Source organism: Sphaerodactylus townsendi, linkage group LG09 (genome assembly GCF_021028975.2).
Source record: "Sphaerodactylus townsendi isolate TG3544 linkage group LG09, MPM_Stown_v2.3, whole genome shotgun sequence".
In the NCBI taxonomy this organism is placed as follows: Eukaryota; Metazoa; Chordata; class Lepidosauria; order Squamata; family Sphaerodactylidae; genus Sphaerodactylus; species Sphaerodactylus townsendi.
In genome coordinates, this window is record NC_059433.1 from 31679783 (window position 1) to 31695215 (window position 15433).

The following is a 15433-nucleotide window of genomic DNA, read 5'->3' on the forward strand; positions in this document are numbered from 1 at the left end:
AAGCCGGGCTCAGCTGCTGTTTCAGGCGCCGCTAGGTCTCTGCTCTTTCCCCACTCTTCCACATTCCCTGGCTGCTGGCTGGGATGCAAGGTCTCCCCATGGCGACGCTGGCTCTTTCCCAAGGGATCGCTGGGTAAGTCTCAAAAGGGAGGGAGGGGGCGGGCATCCGAAATGTCGGGACTTCGCCCGCACCCGGACATCTGGGAGCTGAAGGAAGAGAAGGGGGGACAAGCAGAGGGCATAGCAGCAGGCAGGCGGCAGAGTGCCCAAGTGTTCTCTGCCCAGTGTTCCCCAAAAACTTGTACTGACCCTGCATGTACTCATGTCAGAGCCGGCTTGCATGTTAACTAGTTGTACTGTGTGGGAGTTTTAGTTGCAGCAAGGAACTGGACTGGGTGAAGAAGGGCAAAACCTGACAAGGGGTCATGTGTTTAAATGAAAGGGGTCATATGTTTTAAAAGGATTAGCTAAATACACTGGTACAAGAATTCTGCAAGTATTTTAAATAGTATATTTTGACATGTCCTTTCCATTCAAGATGCTTGATATTCTCATTTTCAACAGAGCAGATTTTGTATCAAGTACTTTAAGCACTTGATGATTTAACTTTCCAAGTACATACAGGAAACTCTGAGCATAAATAAACTTCAAATTATAAACATACCAGCCTCAATAACAATGACTCAATACACAACACATTTAGCAAGAATGTAAAGGTAATCTCTAGCATCTTAACATATACACAAGTTCCTGAAAATCAAAAACATTGCTTTTGAAAATAACAGATTCTTTCACAATCAGGAGTAAGACTGACCTCTTGTGTCCATTTTCTGTATCTTCATATATAAAACTGAACTCCTTATTAGGCTATTAGGCACTGAGGTCAAATTACCGGTTTTCCAAAAGAATAATTCAGGTCAAAATGCAAAGACTGGTTACCAAAATCAGACTGGGAATCGGACAATTATGTAAGACTTCACAATTTTTTAAAAAGCTACATACAGGTCAGCCTAGAAATTATTTTATCGGCTTGCTCCTGACCTTGTGTCACATCTGGTTCCTCAAAATTAAAGTGATAATTTTTGCAAAGTGCTCCCAAATTATATTATGCTTTGTTGCAGCGTCACTGTACCATTGCCAAGCACCAGGTAACACAGTGCCATAAACCCAACAGAAGGGGGGTGGGATAGATTAAACTAAAAGTAAAAGGTCAACAGAAGTTTTAAATGGCTGTTTCAAGACATGTGGTCAGAAGCAATTGTTTCTTGCTCTAAAAAAACCAACATGTGAGTAGCGAGATACCAATTCCACCCTGAAATTGGCATAAGCAAATTAATGTCTATGGGCCAGTTTAGACTGCAGTTAAGGTATGACACCTTAGAAGTTTCTGGAATTCTGCTCCCTTCACCACTGCTCACAGAACATATAAAAGAATATGTACATAAAACATATATGAGCAGACCTCACTAACATGAGCCTTTGGGCCTATCTTTATCATTATTTATACACCCAAATTCAATTTCAGATTAAAAGTTTAGTGTTTATTAAAACAAAGATGGAAAATATTCCACATTTAGATATGGTTTTATATTTATTTGAAGATCATTTTGCATTCGAATTTGAATTCAGTGACTTTTGGTAGAGATATGTATGTCATGTTGCATTTCGAGATGAGAAAATGTAATCTGTAATATTACATTTCTCTTAAGGACATGACCTGCAACAAGTAGTGGCTATTCTCCCTAAAGTGGGAGGATCATTACTGTTCAGTAATTTTACCATACATACTTTGGGAGGAAAAAGTTTAGTGTGCTATAATGGTCTGATGGATGAACAGTACCTATGAGACACAGACTCTCAAGCAGATCTATGCTTGTGAAGAGAACAAATGTTTATCCCAAAAAGGATTACACAAAGGAGCAAAATAAAGAAGGGCTGTGCCAATTTGGAAAAATTAGTGGAACAGGAAATTTTGTTCCAGTCTCACAGCTCTATATAAATTTTTAAATATATCCTACAGGATTTATTCACCTTACCTGTGTGTATTCGAATATGCCGTATTAATTGACTTGGCTTCTGGAATGTCTTCCCACAGTGTGAACATGAATACGTAAACCCACTTCTGTCGATATTTCTGTTGTACGACCTGGTATTTGATACCCTGTTGGTGTGTATTAAGCAGTTAAATTTAATAAGGCATTGGCCCCTATAATCACAGCATTTGAAGGGTGAGTTGACTTCTGTTTTCCAACTGGATTTTGGGCTTTGCATGCATTGCTGTTAGAAATGTAGATGAAGTACACATTGTCTAAGCTTAAAACACAACGACTGTATCAGTCATTCTATTCTAACATATTTTACCAGTTGAATCTGTATCAAATTTTGTTCCACAGTCTCACAGGTGTATATAAATTTCTGAAAAAAACAGTAGGTATTTTGGGCCTTTTGGAATACTTACATTCTTAGTCCTTTTCCTTTCTCGTTCCATTGGCAGACATATGAGGCAGCTGGCCCTGTGTGGCAGGGGCATATCTGCAGAAAATGGTGCCCAGGGCAAGCACTGAAATTGCACCCCACCCCCCCAATCCAACAGGTCTTTCCCATCTTGAAAAAATCCAGCTCCAAATGATCAGATAGATTCATTTCTATTTATCATACGCCAGGAAAATCCGTGACAGACTATGAGAATGGAAATAAAAAAGTGAAGATCTGTCTTAAAGCAAAGCATTGTTTACATTCAGAGTGAAGCACAACAGCCTAGAAGCAGGAGAAGCCACTGAACTCACTGTGGCATCCTGCACTCTGATTGACAAGGCAAGATGATGCAAGATGATGCAAAGGGGGAGGAGCTTAACTCCCTGACAGAACATTTGAAGAGGCTTTTGGTCTTTAGAGTTCCTGGCATTATAAGTTATTATGCCTTAACTGAGTTTTAAAGCATAATATCTCTGAGGGGTATAGTTCAGTCAAAATATGTGAGTGGATTTACTGATATCAGCCTGTAAGCTGTGGTGAAAGCAACAACATATACAGACTGAGAGAACTAGTGGAAGGGTTTTTAAAGGGGGCCAACCTGAAGGGCCATATAGATATAAACCAATGAGGGATATCTTCTAGCAAAGAAGTTCTGTGTACCAGTTAATATGAGGTATTTGATTTTGCTTTGTTCTTCTCAGTAGAGCGTTTTATGTTTTAGTTGAGGTTTTTCTAACAGTGAGGGCTGAGTAAGTTCACTGTGTATATGCACCAAGGAACCCTGTGTGTGTGTGTGTGTGTGTGTGTGTGTGTGTGTGTGAGAACAATCCATTAGCCAGAACATCTTAAATTTAAGAAACTGTATGACCTAAGAAACAACTACATAACATAGGGCCGCTTTCCTCGCGACGGGCCGCGGATAAGCGGAGGCCGCCTCTCGCAGATGGAAGCTATGCGGCGTGCTCTCCAGACAGGCCGGTAGATCGCAGGCGGCTCCGCGACAGCCTCTCTTCCCCTTCCCACTCACCGCGTCCCCGCTACCGCTATGCTTCACATCCATTGGCGCGCTCTGGCTACATCCATTGCCATTGGCGCTCTCATCCTAAGCATGTGAGCTCCTAAAGCCACCCGCCTGTGGGCCACCGCGTAGCAGCAGCAGAGAGCTGGACTAGATGGACTTTGGTCTGATCCAGCCATTGGTTCTATGTTCTTATGTTCTTATAGCGAGAATGGGCCTGTTGGCCAAGCCGCGAGTTCGCCTTACATGCTGCCCTTCAACCTCCAGGGGTCGGAGGACAAAGGCGTATGGGCTTCACGGCAGCAGGTACGTAATTTGCCGACGACGGGACACGAGTGAACGGGAATTGACAACAGCGAGTTCCCCGGCGGTGTTCGTTCAAGACCGCTACTGCTGGGAACATGCTGTTGAAGAGAAAACAAACTTTTAAAGGGTTAGTTTTCAGGGCCACGCCTGTGAGAGGGAGCCTGGGGAGCCGGTCACAGCGCTGCATGCAACGCTTGTGTGAATGGCTCCTGGGACGGGCGCTTATTCCCAGTCCCCAGGGCGCCATTAATGGGCCATGCGGAAACGGCCATATAAACTAAGCTGTAACTGAGAACTGAAACTGAAAAGTATCCTTAAGTCTGTGCTTGAAGAACTAAATGCAATATCTCTGTGACAACCTCTAATGTATATATAATTATCCTGCTTTATCTGCCTCATCCATTCCAACTCTCCAAGTTATTCAGCTCCCTTTCCTGTCTCCTTTCTGTTAATAAACTTTTTAATCTGGTTAAGTTTTAAATCTGCCTCAGTATTCTTATTTTGTGTGCCTTACTGAGGGGTTTGCCTAGAATGGGTTTAAGTCACACACACACACACACACACACACACACACACACACACACACACACACACACACACACACACACACACACACACACACACACACATGCATACATACATTATAAGCTAATCTGCTATCGCCTCATTGTGGATCCCATTTCACACTTTCGGACTACCATTCAAATACCCAGACACTCTCACCTTATTTTGTAATGAGTTTTCATATGCTCTTTGAGTTGGGATGAAGTTTCAAACTCTTTCTTGCATGTTTTACAGATATGGGTTTTGCTTCCGGATAATTCCTGACGATGCTCTTCCATGTGTACAGTCAATTGGCTCTGCAAAGTAAATTCATCTCCACACTCTGAACAAATAAGATTCTGTAAAAACAGTAAGTAGTTTTTATTATTTTTAGAACCGAGCAATGTTTATTTTACAGCACTTTTTTACCATGTAAGAGGTTATACAAGAGTTTTTACAATGGGAAGAAATTATATGAACATTTACTTGGAATTAAATCCCAATGTTCAATAGGGCTTTCTCCCAGATAAATGAACATAGGGCTGTGACCATGACGACTAACCAATTCTATTTTGAGGGGTTAACCAAACCATTCTTAACCTTATGACAAAATCAAACAGGCCACCCTTAATGCTCTCATAATCAGATTCTATGAATATTAATTCTCAAAATTAGCTTACAAATTTAACTCATCTGATTACATGATATCTGTGGTAAATGTACTGCATCGGATGATATAGCTCCTGATCACTCCCCTTCACATGATAGGCAACAAGAATTCATCTTTTCCTCCCAGTTTGCACAGTATGCTGATCCTCTTGCAGGAACAAAACATTTGAATGGGGAATAAACATAAACATTCCAATACATGTATGTCTTGTATTTTCCAGGGATCAATTTACGCTATGTTAGGTTACAGTTGTAAAATATTACACATATATAGCTCTTATTGAAATATTATGCCCATCACGGTTTAGCAAATCATATTGGGAGAGAGGAAGGTATGCTAAGTGGTTAAGGAAGTAATGTGCATTCTCACTTTTACTCCCCACAGTGCATAGGGCTGAAAATTAAGACCATATGGTCTAATCTGCTGGAATGCTGTTGAGTTTCTTCTGCACTGCTCCTTCAAAAGCAAAGATAAATTTTGTATTGCTTAATACTAGGTGGCCTGCAGAGTTCCTAAGGGGTAAAATAATATGTATGTCCTGGCTTATTAAAATTAGAAGAGAGCAACCAATGAAGTGTAACTTCTCTGCTACCACCATTTGTTTTGAAACAAGTAACATTGCCATAAGTTTCAGGAAATAAGAAGCAGACTCTATAATTTACAAACTATTATCTTAAACAGGTTGCAACAACAACAACAATAATAGTGCCCCATAGTTGGATCATGAAATGCTTGGAAACATTGTCACCAAAAACATGCGAGTATTCACTGAAAAAGTAATGAGACAGTGGAGACCAAGTTGGAAATGAAAACTATGGAACAGTCAACATCAAGTGAGGAATTTTCCAAGGAGATTCACTTTTAATACCCTTACCGTTTATCATCATCGCCATGATCCAGTACTTTGCCACAGTGATTTTAAAGAAAACAAAATTGGGATATCAAATGGCCAAAGACTCAGAAAAAAACCTCACATTTGCTGTACATGGATGATTTGAAGCTCTACAGGAAATCAGACATAGAAAGCCCACCACTAGTGAACACAGTCCGAATATTCAGCACAGACATTTCAATGGAGTTTGGCCTGGAAAAGTGTGCCACTGTGGCAATAAAAAGGGGCAAGATCACTGAGAGTGATGGCACAGAAATGCCTGATGATCATCTAATCAAATGCAACCAAGAGGAGGCCTATAAATACCTGAGCATTTTGCAGCTAGATAACATCTGAAGAAAACACCCAGAGAGTCAGGAAAATTTTGAAATCCAAATTAAATAGCGGAAATACCATCAAGGCTATCAACATTTCCAGCTCACATACTCTGTATACCTGTCATCAGATTAACCACCGAATCGGCAACCGATACAGGTTGATTTGGATGCATTTGATAGAAAACCTCGAAGCTTATGACCCATGTGCACTCATGCCTTGAACCCACATACACGATACTGATAGACTTCATGAAGTGATAAACTCATGGCGCATCGGTGCCAGAGGTGGCAATTTCAGAGCCCTCCTCTGTGGGCACACGCAATAGCCAGAGTTCGGCCATGTGCTATTAGTGGTAATTATTTCAGGGAGATTATTAGCATTAAACCTGGGCGACCTAGTTTTGAGGAAGCAAAGTGTGCAGGTAACTCTGGTAAAGCACTGCGGTTAAAACCCTACTGATTTCTTGGCATAGCGGGAAGAATCGAAAAGCCGCTGATCCTTTACCTCCGGAAGTGTTTGGTTGCTGGGGTTTGCTTCTGAGTAAACCCTCCTAGGGCTGTGGATTCACCTGTTCAAGCTATTGCACAGTTGCTTCAAAAGCAAAGCTGAACCGGATTATTACCAAGCTTCTTACCCCAGTAATGCCTACTTTGGAGCCAACTGTTTCTTTCTATACTAAAACCTTCAGTATTCAGGTTAAATTGCCATGTTGGCACTTTGCGATAAATAAGCAGGTTTGGGGTTGCAGTTTGGGCACTCGGTCTCGAAAAGGTTCGTCATCACTGTGATAGACTATACCTTCCCTGGAGATATGGTGGCAGAGGCTTACTACAAGTAAAGAAAACGGTAGAGGAGGAGAAACATGTGCCGGTCAATTATGTGAATGAAAGTCAAGAACAGGCATCGATTGAAGTGAAGAACAGGCATTTACTGAAAGCTCAGACAACCAAACAGGAGTACAGGAAAGATGTGATTACAAGGACTGAAAACTGGCACAACTAAGCATTGAACGGTCAATTTCTGCAGAAGATCAAGGACAAGGTGACAACGAAAAGACCTGGCTATGGTTAGCAACCGGAACTCTGAAGAAGGAAACCAAATCACTGATTTTAGCCACTCAAGAGCAGGTGATTAGGACAAATATGATCAAGCCAGAACTGAAAATCCTCAGACAATGCTAACTGCAGATTGTGTAAGGAAAATGACAAAACTGTAGATCACATACTCAGCTGCTCCAAAAAGATCTCCCAGACTGAGTACAGAGGCACAACTCAGTGACCAAGATGATCCACTGGAATTTATGAAAGAATTACATTAGGACAGCTAAAAAATAGTGGGAACGTTGTCCAGATAAAGTCACGAAAAATGAGAAGGTAAGATCTCGTGGGACTTTTGAATCCACACAGATATAGCAGTACCTGGTAAAAGCAGGGTCATTGAAAAATAATATGATGCTAGCCCAGTATTTGCTGCAGGTTTTGTTGGTAAGAGAAACCTAATCTGTCTTTTATATTTGCTTCTCTTGTGATTTTATCCTGGACATGTATGCCTAATAAATGTCTTTTAATGTTGATGTTGTTGAAAAAGAATATGAGAAGGTCACTAAATACCATGATTTTAAAATTAAGATGTAGCAACTATGGCACGAACCAACTGAGGTCGTCCCAGTGGTAAGTGGCACCCTAGGTGCCGTTCTGAAAACACTAGGGTGGCATTTGAAACATCTTCAAATTGACAAAATCAACATCGGTCAGATTCAGAAGGCAGCCCTGCTGGAATCCACACCAATACTACGCTGATACATTACAACATCCTAGGCCTCTGGGTGAGGCTCGAATTGTGATGAAAGCCCAACAACCAGCTAAAGAACTGAAGCTGTGATATTAAAGAATATTAAATAACAGTAATAATGTAATTACCTCTTCCTTTTCATGTAGCATAATATGAGCTTTAAGGCTAGCCACTCTGGAGAATTTTTTGTTGCATACTGGACAAGTAGGATCCTGTCCATTGTGGGTACTCTTGTGCAGTGTAAGATTGAATTCAACATTAAACGACATGGGACACTGGTCACACCGATGAGGCTATTTGAAAAAAGCAAAGTGAAGGCAATGTTTAGGTCAACAATCAAAACAACTAAGGGTTTCAAGAGCTAAACAATAACAGTTCTTGACGGGAGCTTCTCAATACCTTTCTCACTTTTCTTGTAACTTAAAGGGTTCCTCGCATCATAGTTTTTTGGAATTACAATTAAATTTATCCCATTCGGCCTTAAGAAAGGAAAGCAAACATGGAATATTTTCTTGGGAAATTATAGTGTCCCTCCATTATCTTGGTTCCAAACTTTTAAAACTACACAATACTGTTTAGAATTTAAAATTAATGTTATGTTTAACATAGAGAATAACTGGATTTTTGTGAAATTCATGATAAAGCTTGAGATTCCATTTGATTGTTCCTTTGCTCATCAACATTATTAACAGCAACTTATTAAGAGCGGCAGGAAAGTTAGAACTCACAGTATAACCAGAGAATGATAAAACATTCATACAAAATCAGATTTTATCTTGTATCTTTTTGACATTAGGAACATTCTGTGTTCTCCTGAAAAATTAACTTAAAAGAAATGTTGTGAGGAAATTAAAGGAGATTCGTAAACACTCTGCCCCACAATTTTACTGTCATAGAAGCCCCCCCTGATTCTTTAAGATACAAACCTTATCATTTTGCTCATGATCCCTCATGTGGCGCTGGAACTGTGTGTCTTTTGAAAACGTCAGAAAACAGATCTCACACTTACGGAAGTTTGGTACTTGCTGTGTATAATCATTGCTTTTCTTGAGCCATTCAGCTGTTGAACACCATCTCTCCTAGAAAAAAAACAAAACATGGCATTTTTAAAAAAACAAAACTATGCTGTTCTCATGGTTGATTTTCTAGATCCATCCAACTACCATCCAGTGCCTCATCTTCCTTTTCTGGATAAAGTACTTGAGAGAGCGGCTGCAGGGTTTCCTGGAGGACAATGGATCCATTTTAATCTGGCTTCTACCCTGGCTAATGAACGAGAGGATGCACCCTCTAAGCGCATCTCCGAGCGATTCTCCTGGAAGTGCTAACCAGACTGAACGGCAATTTCGTGAGCTCGCTAAGCTGTTGTTAGATCTAACAGCAGCATTGGATGCAGTCAATTACAATTTTTTGACTCACTGCCTTGCCGGTGCTGGTATCTGTGGGACTGTCTTGCTGTATTTGTGCTCATTTCTCCAGGACCAGGGACAGAGTGTGGTGTTAGGGGAGGAGACCTTACCATGGCACCTTTTGGTATGTGATGTCAGGGCTGCATCCTCTTCCCTGATGCTACATGAACATACCCTGCAAGCTTACATCTCCTCCTTGCCCACGGACCTGGACTTTGAGAAGCTGGCCAGCATCAGCATGCTGATGACACTCTAGTTGTATCTGTTGAGAAGTGGCTGAAGGACCAGACTTTGCCCGTTCCAGAGGCTGTGAGACTTAAAATGCCAGTTAAACAAAATCCGAAAGTCGGATGACAGTAGAGGTCGCAGTGGCTGGGGAAGGGGATGTCTGGGAGGGAATGGCCACCTTCCAGCTATTGGGATAATCTCGCCGAGCGCAACTAACACCTTTGCTGATTACATCAGACGAGGGATCTTCAGCAGATCGAGTTCAGGAATTGGTACCTATCAGTTTCTACCAGCATGGCCAATTGGCCACTGCCAGTGAAGGATGGGAATCTGTAAGTTCCCTGAACATCTGGAGAGCCGCTGGTTCCCTACCCCTGATCAAGACCTTAGGTGTGACACTTGATGCCTCACTATCCTTGGAGACTCAAGTTGTACAACTGGTCAAATTGACATTTATCATCTTCACCAGGCCAGGTTACTGTCCTCTAACTTGTTAAGCCCTGACCTAGCTACTGTGGTCCATACAACTGGCAGCTCCAAACTAGACTATTTTAACTTATTATGCCAATGAAGGGAAATAAGAGAGAGAACTATTGCAACTCACTCTATGCTTGGTGTCCTTGTGGCTTACCCAGAAATTCCAGCTGGTGCAGAATGTGGCAGCGTGGGTCCTTACTGGGACCCTGTAGCATGAGCACATTTGTCTAGTGGTCCTCCAGCTGCACTTGCTATTGGTACCATACCAAGTCAGATTCAATGTTTTCGTTTTAACCTTTAAAGCCCTAAGTAGTCTGGGGACATCATATCTACCTAAATATTTTCCCTTTCTTTTACAACATTAAAATATGGCAATCTTTTGAGGTAATATAGACTGCATTCTTCCATCATTCTATTCCGATATCACTACATTTAATGGTATGTCAACCAACCTCTCTGCAGATTATGAGAGCAACATATGAATGGACCTCTCCATAATTGGCCTCCCCTGCAAATTTGCAGAAATGTGACTGCAGATTAGCCAAAAGGTTAACAAAACCTCAAAAAGACATCCTGATGAAGATTAAGTATTAACCTTGTGGTCTGCAATGTTGAATGCATTGAAAGTCTCAGCTGAAAGAAAATTAGGGGAAGAAGAAGTCAGGTTGCTTAAATACCTTCAAACCTTGAAAGAGGAAATCTATGTGGGGTGAGATTTCATCCCTCCCCTCCCACTGTGCTTACAAACAGACCCACTTTGATATCTTAGTTTCTGAAATCTTCCCAACATGCATTAATTCTAAATCCAGTTGCAACTCTTCACTGCTGTTACATTCTCTAAACAGAGGCAGCTCTAGATTGGTAGGGAGGAATGGGGAAAATGACATGGACCCATGTGTGCCATATAAGCAACTATGTTGAAGCACTGTGGTTGAAGCTGTCTGGAGCCAAGAGAACTGAGGATTTAGAAGTGGTGGAACAGAGAAGGATGGAGAAAACTCATCCTGATTCTGAGCCCAGAGATAAAGTGGGGATTGGACTAGTACTAAGATCATTTTCTTCATTTTAAATTAACAGAGAAGGTGTCAGCTAAGGTAGAAACTAATTTGGAGTGATCTAGGATACCTAGACATTGCTGAAAACTCATGAACTGGTATAAAAGTGATTAAGTACTGATACAAAATTGGTGCTAGCGAAGAACTGTATGGGAGGGACAAGTACAATTTGGAAATTTTACCCTGTGGACCCCAAACTTCCTCTTCCAGAATTCTACCAGCTCTCAAAGTAGGCCTATTTCTGCAACTCTGTGGTTCTCCCAACTTCAATGCTCAGATATTCTCAACATTATATCTTCTGAAGCATGCTCAGTGGGTATTAGTGTTCAGAGTAACCTTTTTGTGGCTAGTTTATACAATCATTTGGATACCCAAGTACACAAAAACAGATTGGTTTTGCAACTTTTGTGATCCAACCTAGTCACCCAGTTTAGATTTCATGACAGTAAAATGAAATACAATTGTACAGTCTCTGAAGACAAAGTTCCATTTTGTGTGGAACATTTTGATAGACCTATTTTTCATTCTAGATCAAGTAAAGCCTGAACTTTCCCTAGCAGCTAAAATATCTAAACTGAGGCTATCGCGCTTTGGCCACATTATAAGACAGGAGTAATTGGAAAAGACAATAATTCTATGTAAAGTGGGAAGCAGAAGAAAAAGAGGAAAACCCAACATGAAATGGACCAACTCTATAAAGAAACTCATGGCTCTCAGTGTACAATATTAGGGCAAGGCTGTTAACAGTAGGACATTTTGGAGGACATTGCTTCATAAGGTCACCATGGGTCGACAGTGACTCGGCAGCACTTAACACATACCCATTCTTCAATAGCGTCTAATCTTTTCAAGATCTTTTATACTAGCGATTATCAAGTATTGTGTTACTGCATTGTTATTATACACTTGAGAAGGAACTATGCAGCATCCCTTTATGAGACTGCCTGACACGAAGAGGTGGATAACACTTCACAGGATGCACACCAGGACAATGCAGCCAAGATTAATTTGGGATTTTTGGAAGAAAAATAATGGGAGGGGGAGGGTGATGTCTGTTGCACATTCATCTGCCTTCTTTTCAGCTGTGGCTTTAGACAAGTATAATCAGCCTTTAGCTCCGTAGAACGGATGTTGTTCCATATAAGTGAATACAGACATGGTTGTACAAAGAAAACACTATGGCATAGACATTGCAATTTAAAGTAAAAAAGCGGAGAACAGGAAAACAAGAAAATATGTGCAAAGTACTGTATAACAATTACTGTGCAACATGAGTACCAGCCCTGAAAATGAGTGAATCAAATAGTCATTTTTCCAAGCATTGCCTCATAACAATCTGTCTGGTAGAGGTCCTGGGACACACCTTCAAGTGTAAAGGAAACTCTGTGTGCGTAACTTTATACTTTGTATATATTTTCTTGTCCTGTTCTGTACTTTTTGACATTAACTTTCACTGTCAGTGTCATAGCATTTTCTTTCTAGCAGCCAAGTGCAGTCATTGTGATTGTTTTGTTTCACACTTGTACACTATACTCCATCTGTTGTTTTTCCTAGGATTATACGCTACCCTGCCTCATATTACATTTGAAGTCTGTCTTCTTCATCTGTCTCACCACTAAGGAAGCAAACACTTCTGAAAATTTGCATGTAAGACATAAGTTTAATAGTGCTTGTTCCCAGTATCCTGTATTCAGAGGTTTATGAATATGGAAGTTCTATTTATAATTGATAGGATTCCACAGGCACAGTCAAAATGAAGCTCAGGTAAGCTAGTGGGAATGGCACGGCAAGTGTGGTTTTGGAATGCTCACAGTTTTTGCAAGCACCAACTACCCCTGGAAAGTCTTATTTATCATTTATTGTTCAGATTTGTAGACCGCCCCATCCCCAAGGGGCTCTGGTACCACCTCTCTAGCTCTTGAAGTCACTGTGATTTTCACTGATAAACTGTTAGAAACTCCAAGGCTTTAAAGAAGAAAATGAAAATCTTTTTCAGTACCTGTGTTTACTAAACATGGACACATCTGGGTGACACATAAAAGTGGAAATGCTGATACTGTGATGATCCTTAACATGGCACTCACAGAACAGAATTATCAGCCTCTGGCATGAAGTCTTATTATTTAGTTTCCACTATCAAAACAGGAAAAAGGAGTAGTTTATGTGACTTTTCCTAGGCTTCTTGTTGGGTCTACTTCCTACTGAAACCCTACACCAGTCATACAAGGAGCACCAATATTGATGTGCTCTATAGAAAGTCCTTCTTACCTGCCATAAAGGAAAATGTTACACAACCTTGACAAATGTCAACATGAAAACAAAACACTTATTTTGAAACATTTTTTATTCCAAGTCTCACCTTAAAGATATAATTTTGCTTCTATGACAACGTAGTAAAAATCTAAAATGCAAGCTTTGTGAAACAAAAAAAAATCAAAAAAGAAACCTACACCTTGGAAAACTACATTTCCTTCTGATTTTTATCAGATCCTTCCCTTTAAGTATAGGGCAGCGCATAACATTCTCAGTTTTTACTCTCAAGAGAAACCTGTGAGGTGAAGTAAGGCTGGCTGACTTGACAAACTCAAAGTTACCAAAAGCTTTACAGATGAACCGGCTAGAACACATAAGACTTTCTGCTTCAGTACAGTAACCACATTTGTTGTTTTGTGTATACACCAACTGAAACTAAGGATTTGTCCATTCGAAAAAGTGAGTGCGAGTGGGTTTTTTTCCATCAAGTTGGCTAATGTCACTATAAACTTGCCCTTAAAGTGTCACAAAATATTCTTCCGCTTGTGGTGCTTTTTTTCTTACAATAAAATACTTAATTTATAATGCCCACTTTAAAATCACAATAACAAATTGCCCTGAGCCTTGTCTATTTTTTGTGGCCTGAGGACTGGGGAAAATGACAAAAGTAGAATGAAGCATATGTCCTGAGTGATGAACTTTGGGGAAAAGGGACAGGAGAACATTAGGGGCTGAAAATAAAGTATAATTTTACTTGCCCTCTGGTTTTCCTCAAACCACTCAAACTTAATTTGAGATTGTGAATCTTGTCAGATATCTTTCTCATATGCTAAATAGTGCACTTTCAAAATTGTTGGAACTTTAACAATGCCACACAGCAAAGCCCAGCTACAAACTGCACTGAAAGTCCACTTAAAGTGCGTAGGCACCCATAGATTGGTTTAAATAACCTTGAACCTTGAACAGACACACACAAATATATTTGTTGTAGGTGTGCGGCTGGCTCAAAACACATTAAGAATTTCCCGCTCCTGTGAACACAAAGAGAAAAGGATTGTACGGTTTTCCTGAATTCCGGTTTACAATTTTCTAACGCTGACTGTGCTTCCAATCCGAATAGGCCTCGCTTTAATCCGGAAGAATGAGGACGAGCAGTCCCATTCCCTGAATTCAATGAACCCACCAAGGAGAACTCGAGGAGAGCTTCGGAAATCCAACCAAGTCGTAGGCTATACAGGCCGCTCAGACAGCAAAAGGCCCGTTTAAGGGGAGCAGAAGCAGAGCGATCCTAAACTACTGAGGGTGGGAGGGAGCTGGTGGCTGTTCTCTCCTTCTCTCTCCAGTAACTGAGAAACTACCGGCTCCACTGCATTTATTTTTAACCAGCACAGGGTCAGAAACTGTCCACCTCCACAGGCCCCGAATAAAGGCCCAGCACCCACTGCCTCATCCTTCCGCCAAGCTCTCCGCGCCCATCCTGCTCTCCCTGCGCCGCTCTGAAAGTTACTCGTCGAGTCCTCCCTCTATATATAGGTTTATAAGCGCGCGCGGCTAGGGCTACATGCGGCTCCTCCGCCGCCGGCTGCGCGGAGTTAGCTCGGTATCATTCCGCACGGGCCGGCCACACACTAAGTCCCTCGCACAATAGGCCCGGCCTTCCTCCTTCGCCTTCTCCTATATCCGGGGACTATATGCGAGGCCCGGCGGATTGTTCCACGGGCCCTTCCTCACCCTGGGAAGGTTCAGTGCTAACATCCGGACGTTTTGTGTTCTTTTTTTTAGCCCGTCAGTGTTTCTTTCCTTCCTTTTTAAATTATTACCTGACTCGGTGGCCGCTTTGGTGTTTTCTCTGCCGCCGGGTTTTGGAGGCCGCCCCCGCGGCATGGTTGCCCCCTCCCCTTTTCCTCCCCTCCCCTGCGCGGCGGCGCGCGAGGGCGCGCTCTGAGGCGCGCGCACACACCCAAGAGCGGCGGTGGGAGCGAGGCGGTTGGGAGGGTT

At 41.6% G+C, this 15433-nt stretch overlaps 1 protein-coding gene across 1 annotated transcript in view; it reads right to left on the reverse strand.

Annotated features, from left to right (window-relative positions):
* Positions 1-15311, reverse strand: part of ZNF236 (zinc finger protein 236) — a gene marked incomplete at its 5' end in the record, with an annotated part of 71171 nt that extends 55860 nt beyond the window's left edge. Inside the window, 5 exon segments of the mRNA XM_048508529.1 lie at positions 2037-2161; positions 4523-4701; positions 8142-8306; positions 8940-9087; positions 15256-15311. Of these exon segments, the coding sequence (XP_048364486.1) occupies positions 2037-2161; positions 4523-4701; positions 8142-8306; positions 8940-9087; positions 15256-15311 (673 nt within the window).
* Positions 15312-15433: the final 122 nt, after the last annotated feature.